Source organism: Schistocerca gregaria, chromosome 3, assembly GCF_023897955.1.
Source record: "Schistocerca gregaria isolate iqSchGreg1 chromosome 3, iqSchGreg1.2, whole genome shotgun sequence".
NCBI lineage: Eukaryota > Metazoa > Arthropoda > Insecta > Orthoptera > Acrididae > Schistocerca > Schistocerca gregaria.
Window position 1 is genome coordinate 608,579,098 of NC_064922.1, and position 16,896 is coordinate 608,595,993.

At 38.9% G+C, this 16,896-nt stretch overlaps 1 protein-coding gene across 9 annotated transcripts in view; it reads right to left on the reverse strand.

Moving 5' to 3' along the window:
* Positions 1–16,896, reverse strand: part of LOC126356233 (CREB-binding protein) — a 162,554-nt gene that overhangs the window by 46,224 nt on the left and 99,434 nt on the right. For 8 of the 9 annotated variants that reach the window (XM_050007059.1, XM_050007056.1, XM_050007055.1 and 5 more), the window contains 3 exons: positions 12,236–12,316; positions 5,604–5,738; positions 3,668–3,883 (listed from right to left, as the gene is read on the reverse strand). In XM_050007059.1, coding sequence (XP_049863016.1) covers positions 3,668–3,883; positions 5,604–5,738; positions 12,236–12,316 — 432 coding nt within the window. Of the gene's footprint in view, positions 1–3,667; positions 3,884–5,603; positions 5,739–12,235; positions 12,347–16,896 lie in introns of all 9 variants that reach the window. The other variant, XM_050007052.1, reaches the window with a different exon arrangement.

Consider the following 16,896-nt stretch of genomic DNA (forward strand, 5'->3'; position numbering starts at 1 on the left):
ACTTTTATTCATAAGTAAGAGAGATTCTTCGATGAATTTTGCACAGCATACAAACCATACTTACAGGTGTGTGAAACTCTAGAATTTCCCAAATCTGTTAAAATCTGAGGTAGAAATTGAGATAATTGACCATAAAATTCGAGCTTTCTCTAAACACGAAGTTTAAGACTTAATAGCCCATTCAGTTTTCCATAGATTAAATAAATTCTAGAGTTTCATACACCTGTAAGTATTGTTTGTATGCCGTGCAAAATTCATCGAAGAATCTCTCTTACTTATGATAAAAGGTGTACCTATAGCAACAAATGTAGCCAACAGTAAGGGAAAAAATCATGAAATTTCACATTTAAAAAATACTATTTTTTCGTGTTTTTGAACTTCCACTGCTGTGAGTGTGAATCCTGAATCCTTCCTGGTCATGCTGACAAAGTTTTATGAATTTATTTGTAAAAGTATAGGCAGTGCAAATTAAAATGTCCTGTGGTGCCTCTCCTTCTCGGAGTCGGCCCGTTTGACGTCCTACCCCCTTTAAAGAGGTATAAATAAAAATTCCACTAAATAAAGCATGGTGCTTCCAGAGCACTGAAATTGAGACTGTGGTGCACTTTTTGCTAGCCAATCATGTCAAGTTATCTTGCCACGTGATGACACTAGATATTCAGAGCATAGGACGTGATGTAGTCAGCCAACAGCAATACCACTGTTGTTAGCACAAACAAACAAATATTGCAAGCAAAGTAGGCAGTGAAATAGAGAGGAAGAAGCAGCAAATCAACCCAAGGTACGTGATGTATAATCAAAAATCTGTTCCAACATGTCTTATGTCAAGGAAGACCTTTATCCAACCGGCAGTACCGCCAGAAGGCTGAGCTGAGGTCCGCCGCCTATATTCACGTTGGACACACTACAAATACAAACCAGAGCCCAAAGAGGAAATCTCACATGGTCAGCAACTACCTGGAAAGCACAGAATACATTAAGAATGGGAGATGCAAAATGAAAAGTAAACGTGGTTACGTGGGATTATTCTAAAGATGGCCAGAGTGAATGTGGAGAAACTAAGACCACTGAACATTTGCTGATGTGTCAATGGATGGAATTTGTTTGTGCAGCAGAATATCTATTTTTGTGCAATGATAAGGCCATTTTGGAACAAGAGCATTTAGATGTTCTTGCCCTGTAAAAGAAAGGTAAATATGTAAGGAAGTATACAAATAGGGAAACCGAATGGTTTAAATTAATATTCATATAGTATAGTTATACCAAAAATCTGAGCTTTAACATATAATATTGGTCATTGAACTTTATTGCTGTTATTTCTCTGACAATTTGGTTAGGCAGAATCCTAAGGGCAAAGCTTAAGTTGCAGCAGCTGAATATTTATGACAAGTCGATTATAAATTTCATTGCTGCACACCAAACATTTCATGGGTTACCTTGCTGAATAAAAACAGAAAAGACAATTACATATGAAACTGCTTGAGAACTAACCTTGCACTTTTTCAGATGGATAATTATACTTGTTGCCATTGTTATTGCACAATTTATAATCTATGAAAGAACTAAAATAAATATGAAAATCTAACCTCGAATTTTGGCCTCTTTTTTTCAGTGTGTTACCCTTCAAGATATATCAAACACAAATGCACCAGTAAAATTTTTAATAATGGCATAAATGGTAGATCTTCAGGCCCAAAATTTTTCAAAGTGGCTGCTCCTCCAAGTGTTAAGATTTGAAAGAGATTCAAGTTCTCCGTGATTTAAGAAATTCATCCGACATTCACACAAGTAACACAATTCACCTTGTACACAAGGAAATTTACTTCAAAAATAATGTTCCTCAAATCACCATTTGCAGTATTTTTCCATGACCTGTCCAAAATGTCACAGTTGTAACATCACGCTCATCGAAAGCACTTTGTTGTTACAAAGTATTGCATAGTCTTTATCCTAAAGCCTTCGATGCATTTTGCTGTCGGCAGGTGTGTGTGTGTGTGTGTGTGTGTGTGTGTGTGTGTGTGTGTGTGTGTGTGTGCACTGTCTATTGTTGTTGTAAATGTCTCATTTCTTCACAAATGAAGTTTTATTTTGGTGGTGTCCTCTCATATATGTTTTATTGCTGCTGTTTTATTGTGCAGTAGCAGGCTGAGTAAAGTTCTTTGTTACGTACATGTGGATTACTGTTGAAGATTCATTGGTGCCATGTGTCAACATTGTTTGTTGTTGTGGTCTTCAGTCCTGAGACCGGTTTGATGCAGCTCTCCATGCTACTCTATCCTGTGCAAGCCTCTTCATCTCCCAGTACCCACTGCAACCTACATCCTTCTGAATCTGCGTAGTGTAGTCATCTCTTTGTCTCCCTCTACGATTTTTACCCTCCAATACTAAATTGGTGATCCCTTTGTGCCTCCCCAATCCTATTCAATACTTCCTCATTAGTTATGTGATCTACCCATCTAATCTTCAGCATTCTTCTGTAGCACCACATTTCGAAAGCTTCTATTCTCTTCTTGTCCAAACTATTTATCGTCCATGTTTCACTTCCATACATAGCTACACTCCATACAAATACTTTCAGAAATGACTTCCTGACACTTAAATCTATACTCGATGTTAACAAATTTCTCTTCTTCAGAAACGCTTTCCTTGCCATTGCTAGTCTACATTTTATATCCTCTCTACTTCGACCATCATCAGTTATGTTGCTCCCCAAATATTAAAAATCCGTTACTACTTTAAGTGTCTCATTTCCTAATCTAATACCCTCAACATCACCCAACTTAATTCGACTACATTCCATTATCCTCGTTTTGCTTTTGTTGATGTTCATCTTATATCCTCCTTTCAAGACACTATCCATTCTGTTCAACTGCTCTTCCAAGTCCTTTGTTGTCTCTGACAGAATTACAATGTCATCGTCGAACCTCAAAGTTTTTATTTCTTCTCCATGGATTTTAATACCTACTCCGAACTTTTCTTTTGTTTCCTTCATCGGGGAGAGGCTACAACCCTGTCTCACTCCCTTCCCAACCACTGCTTCCCTTTCATGCCCCTCGACTCTTAAAACTGCCATCTGGTTTCTGTACAAATTGTAAATAGCCTTTCACTCCCTGTATTTTACCCCTGCCACCTTCCACATTATCTTTGCATAATTATGGAAGGCACAGGCTTAATTATTTACAGAATATTCAGTTATCTATCAATTCTTATGCTCACCTTGCAAAACAACATTGTATGCAAACACATTTTATAAGACAAATTAATACTGAGTGCGCACTAATTAATGTAACATGTTTTAATGTACAGATAAATGCTACAAATTTCAATGACAATTGCTGGTACTGTTCACAATTTAGTTCTGCAGTATTACAGTTGATGTAGTTTGCTGGCTTATCATTTTCAACTTTTGGAATTTGAACAATACTTACATGCATACAAGCAACATCATGAAACAATTTCTTGGATTTAAGTGAAAATGACAAGGTTATGAATGTTGCACTGCACATATGTATTAACTAAGAAAGAAATCTTTCAATTCAAAACCAATATTCACTTAAGAGTACACTGATGTGTGGAGTGACTGATATTTGTAGGCAATGAGTTAATATGTTGCAAAATAAAGAAGCTGTGTTCTCAACTATGAGAAATGTTGTTACTTCTAACATACCTGTTGCGCATTCCTGGTTTGACTTCGACAATTTTGTCAGAACTAGAAACCACTCTTATGAAGACTTCACCAGCTCCAGCTTCTTTCTTTTTAAGGTAGTTATTAACTCTTGTCTCAATATATGTACCCAGTTTGGTAGCTGGTAATCTTTTTGCATTGAATTTATTCTCTTTCCTTTTCAGACCTTTCTTTTTCAAACAATTGTCACAACAAAACCTAAAATGAAACAGAAACATTTTATTTGCAATTTTAACTTTAACAGTAATTTGAACAATGGAAACTCCAGGTTGGAATATCAACAATACAAGGAAAAAGGTAGATTGCTGCTCACCATAAAAATGACACAATGAGTTGCAGACAGACAGAACAAGAAGATTGTTATACATTCATCTTCCAGCCAAACCCTTCTTCAGAAGCTACATTAAATCTCTCAACCACCAACAGTACCTGCATCTGTATTTCAACAGCTGTCATCCCTTCCACACAAAAAACTCCCATACAGCTTGTTTGGCATATCTGTAGTGACAAGAACTCCCTTGCTCAGGATGTTGAGGGTCTTATCAAAGCCTTCACACTCAGCCCCCCCCCCCCCCCCCCCAGATCTGTTTCGCAAACAGACCTCCAGTGCCATTTCCCTCCACACCATCAATCCTCCCACCACCCCACGGACCAAGGAACCAGTCACAAAGGAGTGCCCCCTTTGTCATCCAATACCACCCCAGACTGGAACAACTGAGCTAAATCCTTCATCGGGGCTTTGATTATCTGTCACCATGCCTTAATTAGGGTGCCATCTAAATTTGTGTTCTGTGGCCCACCCAACCTCCCCAACATCCTATTCATCCTTGTACTACTCCCATTTCCAACCCCATGCCACAGGGATTAGCTCTCTGCGGCAGACCCAGGTGCAAGACCTGCCTGATCCACCCACCCAGCTTTTGCAATTCCAACACTGTCACTCGTTTATCCTAACACCATCAGAGGCCGGGCTGCCTGTGAAAGCAGCCAAATCATTTACCAGCTCTGCTGCAATAATTGCACAGCTTTTTGTATTTATGTGACTACGTACCAGCTGTCCATCAGGATGAAAAGCCATTGCCAAATTGAGGCCACGAGCATAGTACACCGCCCTGTGGCATAACATGCAGCTGAACGTAGGCTTGATTTAAATGGCTGCTTAACTACCTGAACCGTATAGATCCTTTCCTCCACCACCAGCTTTTCTCTGAACTGTGCACATGGAAGTTATCCTTGGAACATATTCTCCACTCCCGAAATTGGCCCATCATCAACCTATGGCAAGCAGCTATACCCACATCTTCCATCCAATAGTTTTCGCGCCCTCCGTCCTATCACCTCCTCCCTATTCACGCCAACTCAACCTGTGTGCGTGCTGCCCTTTCACAATGCACCCACCCATCTTTCCCTTTCCCTGCTCCTCTCCTTTACAGCTCCCCATTCCCCTCCCCCCTTCCTATCCCACAGCCTCCCGATGCTGCACCAGCTGGCAGTCCTGTCATACCTCCTCCTAGTCCCTGCACATTCTGCTGGACAGTGCTCTTCTCTCCCCCAACCTGCTACCCATTCCCCTTTCCCATCCCCTCCAGACTGCTGCTTCCACTCTACATTACAGTTACATCTGGTCTGAGATGCCAGAGATGGCAGTCATGTGTGCACGAGGTGCGCTTGCTTCTGTAAATCTATGGTTTTTTAACGGTTTTGGCCGAAAGCTAACGTACAAGTGTCTTCGTTGTGCCTCTCTGCAAATCAACATGTCAACGTGTCATCTTTACAATAAGCAGCACTCTGTTGTTTTGCTTATATTGTTTAACAACAATCCTGTTAACAATTGAACACACTTAGGAAATAGACTACCTACTACATGAAAATTCTTTTTGAGAACATGGAAGAGAAAAGCAAATACTAAATGTCTTACCCTTGTGGCCATATCTGGTCCAAATGAAGAACGCATATCTGATGCAGCTTTCGTCCACAATCAGTACATTCTACAAAAGGTTCCAATTCAAGGTGATCATTCTTCATCTCCTTGAACTGATCCTTTTTTATCACACTGTAAGCAAATATAAGAAAATTTTTCAAAGACAGCAAATGTTACATGTCCTTAATTTAATAACACAGATCACCTAGTATTTTTAAATTCATATATCAATGACAAAACAATCTGATCAGCATCCATGTTAACTAAATGTGTGATTAATACCACCATAAATCTCTTGCTGGTAATTATACATTACAGAAATGAAGTCAGTCCCTCAAATAACAACAAACAACATATTTTATTTCTCATAATACTTTTTTCTTTCATGTGCCAAATTCATATAGGTTAAACACTTGAGGAAATTCACTGCAAATAAAAAAAAAAAAAAACCTACGTCACATAAAACTTTTCAGCGTGTTTCTGACTACGATTCGCTCATTTTAAGGAGAGTATCAGGTTGGTGGAAGACTAGAGAAGATCTTCCGATAAATGTCTAAAGACTTTGTACAACTTCAGATAATATTCACTTATTTCAAGTTGCTTTCAATATTAGCTTTAAATTAAGTGTGCAAAGAGTTCCTTCAATGAACACATCAATAAATTTAAACCATTTCAAATTCAATTACAAATAAATAAACAAACAATCATTCGTCTGAAAGCAAGTGAAGTTATTGGTCTGGTTCGTGTGGCTCTCGAAGACTCAATGCCTCTACTATTCAGTGCATTCTTAATGCAGATACTAACCAAGACCACTCTTTGATTTATTTGTCAAATAATCAATAAGTTGTTGATTATTGTTATCACAGCTGGATTCAGCTAGGAAGATCATATTAACACCTCTGTAGAGTTGGTATGCTGATCAGCCTCAACTCAAAACACTGTGACCACCTCTCTGGGCCTCTCCGATTCATGATCATCTGTGTAATGTATTCAAATCATCTGATAAAGACTTGGTAGTAAGTTGAAACTGGTAATGATACCACTTGAGCGATGTGAGAATGATATATTGTATTTACACAACTGTAAGAAATGTTTTTTCCCCCAAATTCATCATTAGAAAAATACAAGGCTGTTTTACACTCACAGATTAGGTAACTGCTGCCGAAGCCAATCTATTTAACATTGCGCAATAGATTAACAGATATATTAATTAGATAATCTTACATTTACAGATGAGGACTGAGGACATGTGTCAATTTAATTTAAAGATTTCGAAAAGCTAGGTGGGGTAACACCAGCTTAGCTAAGCACTAGGACAAATGTGGAGAGTGGGCTTGTGAATGAAAAGCAAATTTCATCGTGCTGCCAACTATGGGAATTTATACCACATACCTTGGCTTTTTATGAACATCTACCACATCTGAAGTACAGCTTGCCTGAATCCATCGTTATTTGGAACTGAATCGACTTTAAAAGTGGACAAACAGTCAACAACAGTACACATTTCCAAAGGAAAAAGCTAATGCTAATGAAAATATGTTCACACAGAATGTTTGAAACACAGCAGAACAAATTAAACATGAGCTTCAAGAACTGCATTAAAGTTACTACTGCTCTAAGCACTACCGATTTCCGATGGTGGCTACAGTGTAACAATGACAATTCAGCTGCAGGAAGCTGTCATTCAGTTTGCTAATACTACCAATGCTGTAGGAACTGTAAAGAGTGAAGCAACCGATAATAACTGCAAAATACAGCTACAGGTCTGTTTAAAAATGTGGCTCAATGAGTTGGTGGTTCACAAAGGCAGTATGTCATATGACGCTAATTTTATGTTAATAGTTAGTTGTCATTAAGAGGTGCAGGGGGGGGGGGGGGGGTTGTTTAGAAAATTCGGCGATACAGATGTAAATGTTAGGTGGTAGTGGTGCCATTAAAAATAACAAATTAAAGAATGCCAGTTCTACACAGGTGATTGAAGCAGGGAAGGTTTTCATAAAATAGAGCAGCAGATTATTCAATATGTGCAAGAGAAACACAATTAAAGTTTTCCATTTAGCAAATAGCAAATGGAAGGTATTAGAGATGAATTGAAACTTAAATACCTTCAACATTTCGTGGCCCTGTCAGCAACTGTATAAATATTAATTTTAATTTTAATAATGAACAGCCTCAGTTGCACCATTTACCTAGAATTTACCTAGGTTTCAGTCAGGATAACCAAACCTTCTTCAGAATAACAGTATCTATCATTTGTCCATAGTGGACATCATCAAGCTAAAACTCCAAATCCATAAATTATCATCAGACTGTAAAACTTATCTGGCACTGCCTCTGTCCCACCTCGAGACCGCGATGTGGCAACGAGTGCTGTACTGGAACTGACTTGAGTTAAGTTCACGTCTTGTCCCAACAAGGAACTATCATACAGTTTATGCACAGGCACAAGGTATTGTGTCCACCTAGGCAGGCCTCATGATGCTATGGTAAGTTCCAGTACAGCACTCGTGGCTGCTGCATCGTGATCACGATGTGGGGCCAAAGTAGTGCCAGATAAGTTTTAAAATCTGACGATAATTTATGGATTTGTAGTTTTAGATTGACGATGTCCACAATGGACAAGCAAATACTATTATTCTGAAGGTTGGGTTATCCCGACTGAAACCTAGGTAAGTTCTAGGTAAACAGTCCAACTGAGGCTGTTCATTATTAAAATTAAAACTGAAGTGAAACTTCCCAACTGGATGCACCACAGAATTCAAAATGAGTAATGGCAGATGCATGGGGTTTACATTACGATGCAGAACAAGGCTACCTTAGCAACTTCCTGCAGTGTCCGACAGAAAGCTGCTTGTGTATCAGCGTCACACAATCAATCTACAGAAACAGCGTGACTATTTGATAGGGCATATGGGCGAAGTCCATCAAACGCCTGTTATTCCAATATGCCGTCATATGTTACTGTTGATGTGTAGGATGTTAAAACGTGTTCCTGTAAAAAGTTCTGGCAATGAAAAGGCCAGAAAACAAGACGGCTGTGTGCTCTAACAGGTGGAAGGTAGTTCCCATCACGTGATTCTTTGCAGGAAAATAATGCCTGTAGGACTTACCATTTGATGCCAAGGAAAGGGATGGATAAAAATGACCTAATACTAGATTGACGGAAGGAAAATGCTGGTGGTGGCTTCCTTCAGGGGTCACCTCGCCCAAGAGTTTAAAGATGTGATAGATCTGGTGGCATGATCTCACAACTTCAAGTAAAAGGATATTGTTGTGGGCAGACTTTTTAAAAGGTTCACCTGTGGCAGCTTTACAGTGAATGGCTTCAAGGAGACGATGCCCTCACTCCAGGGGCAAAGTTATAGAAAACCTCAATATCTACACTGAGCCAGTGACTCCTTACTGCATAATGGCAGGTGCAGAAAGTCAAGTGAATCTATAAATGGCGTTCAAAAACAAACGAGCCAGAGGCATAATTACAAAAATCAGTACCTGTATATTAGAAGTATTGTCCCTGGCTGTTAAGATACTTGTCCCATTGTGACACAAGGTGGTGAATGGCCGTCTCATAAAATTCGCAGGGCTGCCTGCACTCCACACAGAGTACCAATAATACACCGGCATCCATAGGTCAATGGCTCTGAGCTGACTGATCTCTTTACAAAGACATCTAACAATTTTTTAATGAAACAGAGATTCTCAAGAACACAGCTTATTATTATGTCTACTAATAGTGAAGGCACATTTGGCACTAAGACAGACTTATTTTCACATCATTTTGAGCACAAATATGATGTTATATGCATTCTTGAAACTCGAAGAAGCCACGTATAGAACCAACTAAAAGTTTATGTAATGGTAAAAGAAAAGTTCTATAATGGGACAGAAAGTCCAATGGGCAGTATGGAACTGCTTAGTCTTAACAACAGACTACCCTGAAGAGGATGGCAGAGATACTAACTGTTCAACTTCAGCATACAAATCAACCAATGTTCTCTTCAAGTTTAAGAAGACAATCAAATAGACTTGGACAATTGCACAATCCAAAGTCGTCTTCATCATTCAACAGCAGAAGTCAGAATCTGGATTACTCACTGAACAACCCTCAGTTTTGGAATGGTTCTTGGATTTGAAGTGCATGTCTCATTGCTGTAAGTCAAAACTAGTAATATAGATGGACTGAAAATTTAGCTACCACCACCACCACCGTAGCAGAATCTTATTGAAAGTCCTCTTACATAACCACAAAGAAATTCTTGTCATGTGTAAAACCTATCAGTAGCAGCAATGTTTGTGTCTAGACACTTGACAATGTTATGGCAACAGAAATTGAGGGCAACAAAGAAATTCATAAATGCTCAATTCTGCTTTCAAATGTTAAGGATTACCAAGTTAAATTCTTGCACAGCTGCAAAGATGAGGGACATGGATATTAGTGTCAGAGGTGTAAAGGAACAGCTGAAAATTGCTAAAATTGAACAAACTCCCATGGAAAAATTAAATCTCTATCAGATTCTATACTGATTCTGTGGCTGAGTAAGCATGTCTTTTAACTATAGTATACTGTACTGCAGAATCATGGAACAAGAAATGGTCACACCAACGTGCAAGAAGGGCAGCAGAAATGATCTACACAACTACCACCCAGTATCATTGGCATTAATCTGCTGTAGAATCTTAGAACTTATTGTGAGCTAACACTTAATGAGCTATCCCAAACAGAACAACATCCTCCACGCCATACAGCATGGATTGCAAAAACATCTCTCCTTTGAAACCCAACTCAAATTTTGCTCATTCCTGAAAGCCACAACAACTAAATTTGTGCAGATTTCTTAGCTTCCGAAAAGCATTTTAGTCAATGCCACATAAGTATTTCTTAAGTGCAATCATAAGGAGTATCAAACAAAATGTATGCTTGGATTAAGAATTTATTGCAGGGGATGATGCAGCATATTATCTTGGATGGAGAGTCATTAACTGTTTAAGCAATTTCAGGTGTTGTACAGGAAGAATGTACTAGAAACTGCTGCTCCTATTGTATATAAATGACTTGGAAGACAATATTAATAGTAATTTCTGCCTTTTAGTAGCTGACAGTTATCTAATGTGAAGTACAATGGGCATTCATTGAGTACGGCAACACTAGTTGTATCTTACATGTTAATTACAAAGAACTCGCCACTCCTTGTATAAGGGGTAGTCATTAGTTTCAATCATCACCTCTAAGAAATCAAGTCTTGTAATTAACTGTTTGTTTACATGTACATGCCTGCAGTTCTAGTGCATGCTGAAATCCCTATGCCACAGTACTTTAGCACACAACTAGAGGAGCAAAAACAAAACGGCATAGCCCCCAGGTGAAGTGGGGTATACTGCATTAATTCTGCTGCAACATTACACACTTAGATGGAAGCAAACAGGAACACTGCTCCATCTTGTGACACATTGGTTAGGCAGTGTGGTTGCTTTTAGTGTGTCCAGATAATTTTGAATGATAAAGATTGAAATTGTACACTATCTCTCTCTGGGAAGAATCAGAAATCTCAAGAGAAGTTAAAGGTCTGTTGCTCGAATTAGAGCATCATATTTGAGGCAATAGCGGAAAAAGCAAAAATTAATAATGGATCAGTTTTAAACATATTGCACAAGATCTTGAAAATGACCAAAGTCACTGCCTACCGAACTGAAGCAGCAACAGAAATGTTGCAACTGTGTCAGGGCTAGTTCAGGTGATTTCTTTAGCAACCTTACCCCTATGGACAATTGCTGGGTGTCTTCTTATGATGCCGAGGTAGAGGAACAAAGTCAGCAGTGGCTTTATTACCATAAAATAGCGAAGACCAAATCCTCATCGGGCAAGGTGAAGCCTAGTGTTACTTGGGATTGCCATGGTTTGGTGCTAACTGATTATGCTCACAAGGGGAAAACTGTCATAGGAACACAGTACTGAAGTCTTCTGAAGAGGTTACAGCAGGCTGACAAGATTACGCAAAACAAGAAGCTGCCAAAGAGAGATTTATGCTCCATTCCATCTCAAATGTCGTTTATTTTGGATTACTCAATTATGTCCTGTATATCTCTGCCCCCCCCCCCCCCCCCACCCCCCTCCCGGTATTCTCCTTATTCAGATGAAAAAACCATTGCTTGGCAGGTTTTCCAAGAAAGAAAAAGCCATTTTTGAGCTAGAACTTCTCCTGAACAGCCACAATACAGATTTCAACTATCAAATTCTCAGCCAAATCACCCATCATTGGGAAAAATGTGTTGGATTGAATGGGGAATGTATGGAGAAGGAATAACACCATCACCAAATTTCATGGTCACAGCTTATTTTTTTATAAGGAATACTTAAACTTTATGACTATCCTAACATGATTTATGACTATCTTAATATAATTGAGGCATTTAGCAATTGATGGCACATAAATAAGATAGTGTGTCAATGTCCTAGTGCTGCAGTGCCAGCCCGAGTCTTTTTAACTCCAAAGAAACTACTCTGAAAATTAGGCGACAGTTTCAATCTTGTTCATGTGCTGCTTTCTCGCCCAATGCCTCAACTATAGTACACCTTTCCCTTGGTGTATTTCACTGAAGACTTTCCAGAATCAAATATATTTAATACTCACGTTTGAGACTGGGTTGGATCATCGCCGAGGGTGACGGTGTCTCCAGGGATGTCATTGAAGCACTTCTGACAAAAGGTGTATCTGTCAGAAAGAAGGCCACACGTCTTTATGCTGCTTGCCCAATATATGATAAACATTTCCCAGCAGGCAGCAAACAACAAGCAGGCAGAGGAAGATGCGGGGGAAAAAGCAATGGAGGCACAATTAGCAGCAGGCAAGGGTTAGTGAAAAGCTATCCAAAAGCAATACTACGTGTAAGTGGAATAATGTAAAATTTTAAAACCAGCTGGTCTGATTTTATAAAAGCATATCATTGTAAGGCAGAAATTAGCAAAAGCAAATAATCTGTTAACTAGCTATACCTCAACCTTTAGTGCTAACTAGGAATTCAAACTTCAATAAAAACAAGCAAATAATTCTCTTTTTACGCTTCAATACTGATTAACTGGATGTTCTCATTTTTATTTTTGTACAACTATATTGATAAAGTTAGACAGATAACCTCTTATTACAGAATTTTCACTTGTAATGAGCATTTCATAGGCCTGAGGAACAATGCGGCCAACTAATGTCACCAAACAGTTCTACTAACTTCCACTGACATTCTTGCTGTGTGAGCTGTGGCCCCTTTGTGCTGAAACCAAACTCACCTGATAGAAGTATGTTTTCTTTTTCGTTCAGATAGGAAGAATTCAGTGATCATTTATCTATGTAACGTTCCAAGGTTAAAGTTACAGAGTTTCCATTATTGTTTTGGAAAAAGCATGGCCCACTAACACCTGTACTTGTTACAACACACGAGTCACCTTGCGACTATGTAACGGTCTCTCACGCATTAGTTTTACATTTCTACTCGCCCAGTAATGACAGTTCTGCTGATTTACCATGCCATCCAAATGAAAATGAGCTCTATCACTCATAAACAAAATAATGTTGTCATTTTAATCAAGTATGACCTCTCTCGAGCAAAATTCTGTCGCTGTACATAATCTCCAGAGTTCAACTGTTGCACCATGGCCATTTTGCAGGTGTGAAATCCTAGATTAATGTGCAAAATATACCTTACTGAACAATTAGTGAGGCACAGTTCAGCAGAATGTCTCCTAGCAGATCATCCAGGACTACGGAATAAGGCTTGCGAACTCTTAACATTTTCTGCAGTGCATACTGAGTGAGGAGCTCCTGGCAGTTTTCCATTCATCACTGTTCCTCATAAATGAAACTATCCAGCCCAAAGTAAAATGGTGGTACTAGTGGGAACACAATCATATCTCACAAGATTGAAATGGTGGCAAAACTCATGCTGAACTGTAGACAGACTCATTATTATGCAAAACACCCTGTATATCTGACACATTAATAAGGCCCAGAAAAGAAGAAAACTAATGATTTGACAGAAGCTGATGATTAACCATGATGTCAATAACAGACTACTTTAAAAACCCTGTTTGTGTGGAATACTGAAATATACAGACTACAGAAGTGTAAGATTCTCGTGATCTGAAAAGTAAAAATATACGTCAGCTTTCAAAGTCCTCAAAGTGTTTGTTTTTAAAAAGGTTTCAAGGAATGAGAGATGGTAACAATCCAGTAAGTATAAATGTTGAGTGTGAGATGGTCCAAGAAACTGCCTCAAGATTGGTGTTAAGCACTTCAGTGAATCAAATTTTTTTTTTTTTTTTTTTTTTTTTTTTTTTTTTTTGTAAAAAAAGGCATAACCAGCCCTGTCAAGATTTTAAGTTGAGAGGGGGAGAGCTGTGGGAATGCAGAGTGTCTACTATTGGTGGTGGAGAAAGGAGAGAGGAGGCAGGAAAACTGATTCAAGGTTCTTAACCTGGGAATCTTTTGAATGGTGACGAAATTAGGTTGCTTTATAGTTTACACCCAGCAAAAGTTTATGCTGTAAGGAGGGAAAAATGTCACAGCGACAAAAAAGCAAAGAAAGACTTATGGCATTTGTGTGTCGACAGCGGTGGGAGTGAAAGTTGCCACCATTAATAATAGGCAAATTTAAAACTTCAAGATTTTGAGAATGTAAAGGCACTGCCCTATGAAGATAGGTGCTATACGAAGAAAGTTTGGACTTATTACTGTCAAATGTTCTCCATACTCAAAGTTAACATTCATGTTGTCTTTCTCCCAGTTACCCAAAACGCCACCAGCATTGTTCAGTCTTTAAAGAGTTAAAGATAAAGTTGCTGCTGCGCAAAGGTCTATTTCATTAATTAAAGAAAAACATAAAAGAATAAAACTTTACATTTTGCAGATTTTGCACACACAGGGCAATTCAGTTGCCACTATCTATGGGTTTTCTGCAAACTGCAATACCTTAAAAAACCATGTATGTAATTTTCATATTCTCTCGCTTGCTATGTGCAAAGTATTAGTCTTCTAAGAAAAGTGAACAGGACCTTTTTGTAGGAAATTTAATAGAGTTAAATTTTGTGTTGGGATATGTTTTCGCTGAAGGCGACGGTTTTTGGATTATTCAAGAAAAACGCTTTTGAAGGTCCTCCACAGTTCTGAAACAGCAGAAGTCACTAAAAGCTGGAAACATTTTTGCTTTGTCACCTAACACAGACAGCCTAACAATCGACTAGGTAGCAAAAGACACCTCCAGGATCTCGGGACGATGAAAGCTGTGGCCAAAAGCTCTATGCAAGTGCCTTTTAACTGCACCTGTCTGGAGCTTAACGTGTCTTCTTTATGGTAAGTAGCAATCTGTCTTTTCCTACGTAGTTTATATTCCTACCTGGACCTTCCACTATTTAACAATTGACTATATTGTATGTAATTTTGTTCATAGTTACATTTGTCATAACACGATGTAGGATGTGACATACATACATACATACATACATACATAGGAGCTCACAACCAGATGAGAGGTAAAGTGAGATTGTTAATCTTCTCTTTCTTGGTACACGAACAGCTGTGTGCAGTAGTGAAATGGCATGGAGTCAAGCCGAGATTTTTCAGGGTTCTGTGGCTGGGGACAGTACAGAAAGACTTGGATGTCAGGCTAAAGGAGGTATGATGATAGTGAAATGAGAGTCTGGGCTGGCTTACTGGTCTGTTTTTTACTGTTTCTTCATGAGTTATCAATAAACATTCAGAAGAGCACAAAAACTTACATGAGGCTAGAACAAATGGCCACTCCAACCTATAACTTCATTAAGACAGAGTAACCCTTTATACAGTGTACAATGGTGAAGTTCCTGGCTTTCCCTAAGCTATCTAAAATCTCATCAATATGGGTAGTGGAAATAGAGAGCTAATGCAGATGTCATTTTATCTCCAGCAGTCAGCAACTATTCTCAGCTACCCTGAGGCATCAATCTTCTTCAGAATCACCAATAACAGGAAATTCAACCTACTTGTGCTAGGTGTAATGGTATCCTCCCTTAACATCACACCTATCTTGTTTCAGAGGCCTTCCTTTTGCACCTCTGTTAGTCAATACAGTTGGATATTTACCACTGTACCTTGCATACCGTTTCAACTTTATTTCAAACTTCACCATCTCAGTGTGTACATTAGTCTACCTCCCGGCAGTTTAAATACATCATGGTACCCAATTCACAGTTCAACAGTCAAAGTCCTTTCTTCTTTGTTTAAGTGATTCACTCGCACCATTTCCTCCAGTCTGCTATTTCACAACCTTGACTCTTGGTCCACTGAAACTATATTGTGTAGGCCGCATTCCTCAACTTCTCCCACGTCAGGTACTGTTTCTATTTTCACTTTGGTACACTCCAATACAATTTCTTCTTTTGTGATATTCAGAATAATCTTGGTGATTGTGCTTCTCTGCAAGGCCACAAATACCACACGCAAATAAACTTACGTAAGCAAATGCTGCTTCTCCATTTCTTCTGCATTTTAGTTCTTAAAATCTTTCCTTCCTGCGAGTCGTTTTGTATAACATCACACATGTTCTTTTCCCTTTCCATCTGCTGCTCATCTTTGTTCCTCATTTCCCTTAGATGTGGCACCATATCACTTTTTATTTCTTCTGGTCCCCCATTCTAAAGGTCTCTCTTCTCCCTCGGCTCTAAGTCTGATTCCTACTGATACCTCTGGTGTTGTACTTATCATCATGAACCATTTCTCTTGACTACCTAACATGTGCTCCATGGGACACTGTTCCTCTCTCCCGGTCCACAAGATTCAATGGTTCGAAGGACTGCCCTTGCCCGCAGCATCTTAACTGGGTAATTATGATTACTCTTAAACTATTACCGAAGTCCATCACTAAAATTTTTTCGTATGGGACATCTAATTTGTTCTCCACTATATGAAACTTGTGTTCCATTAATTCTCAACTATCCTTTGTGTTAACATTGTGGCCCCACGCAGCTCTATCACTTCTTTCATAACACACTTATCTGAGTGGTACTATCTACTATGAAACTTTTGTTTCCGTGCTTCCCAGCTCACATCATATATTTACAAAACCATTGCTGCCCTTGCAGACAATTGAGTATAACTTATTGGCACAGGTTGATTGCATATTCATGCTTGACCTTTGAGGGCCTCTATGCAGTGTTTGGGGCTGTATGCCGATAGACAATATAAGACTATGTCCCCTTTTACCTCCAACTTGTGATCACTGGGCATGAAATCAGCAGTTTCCCAATGTTTGTGACCTCTTAATGGAC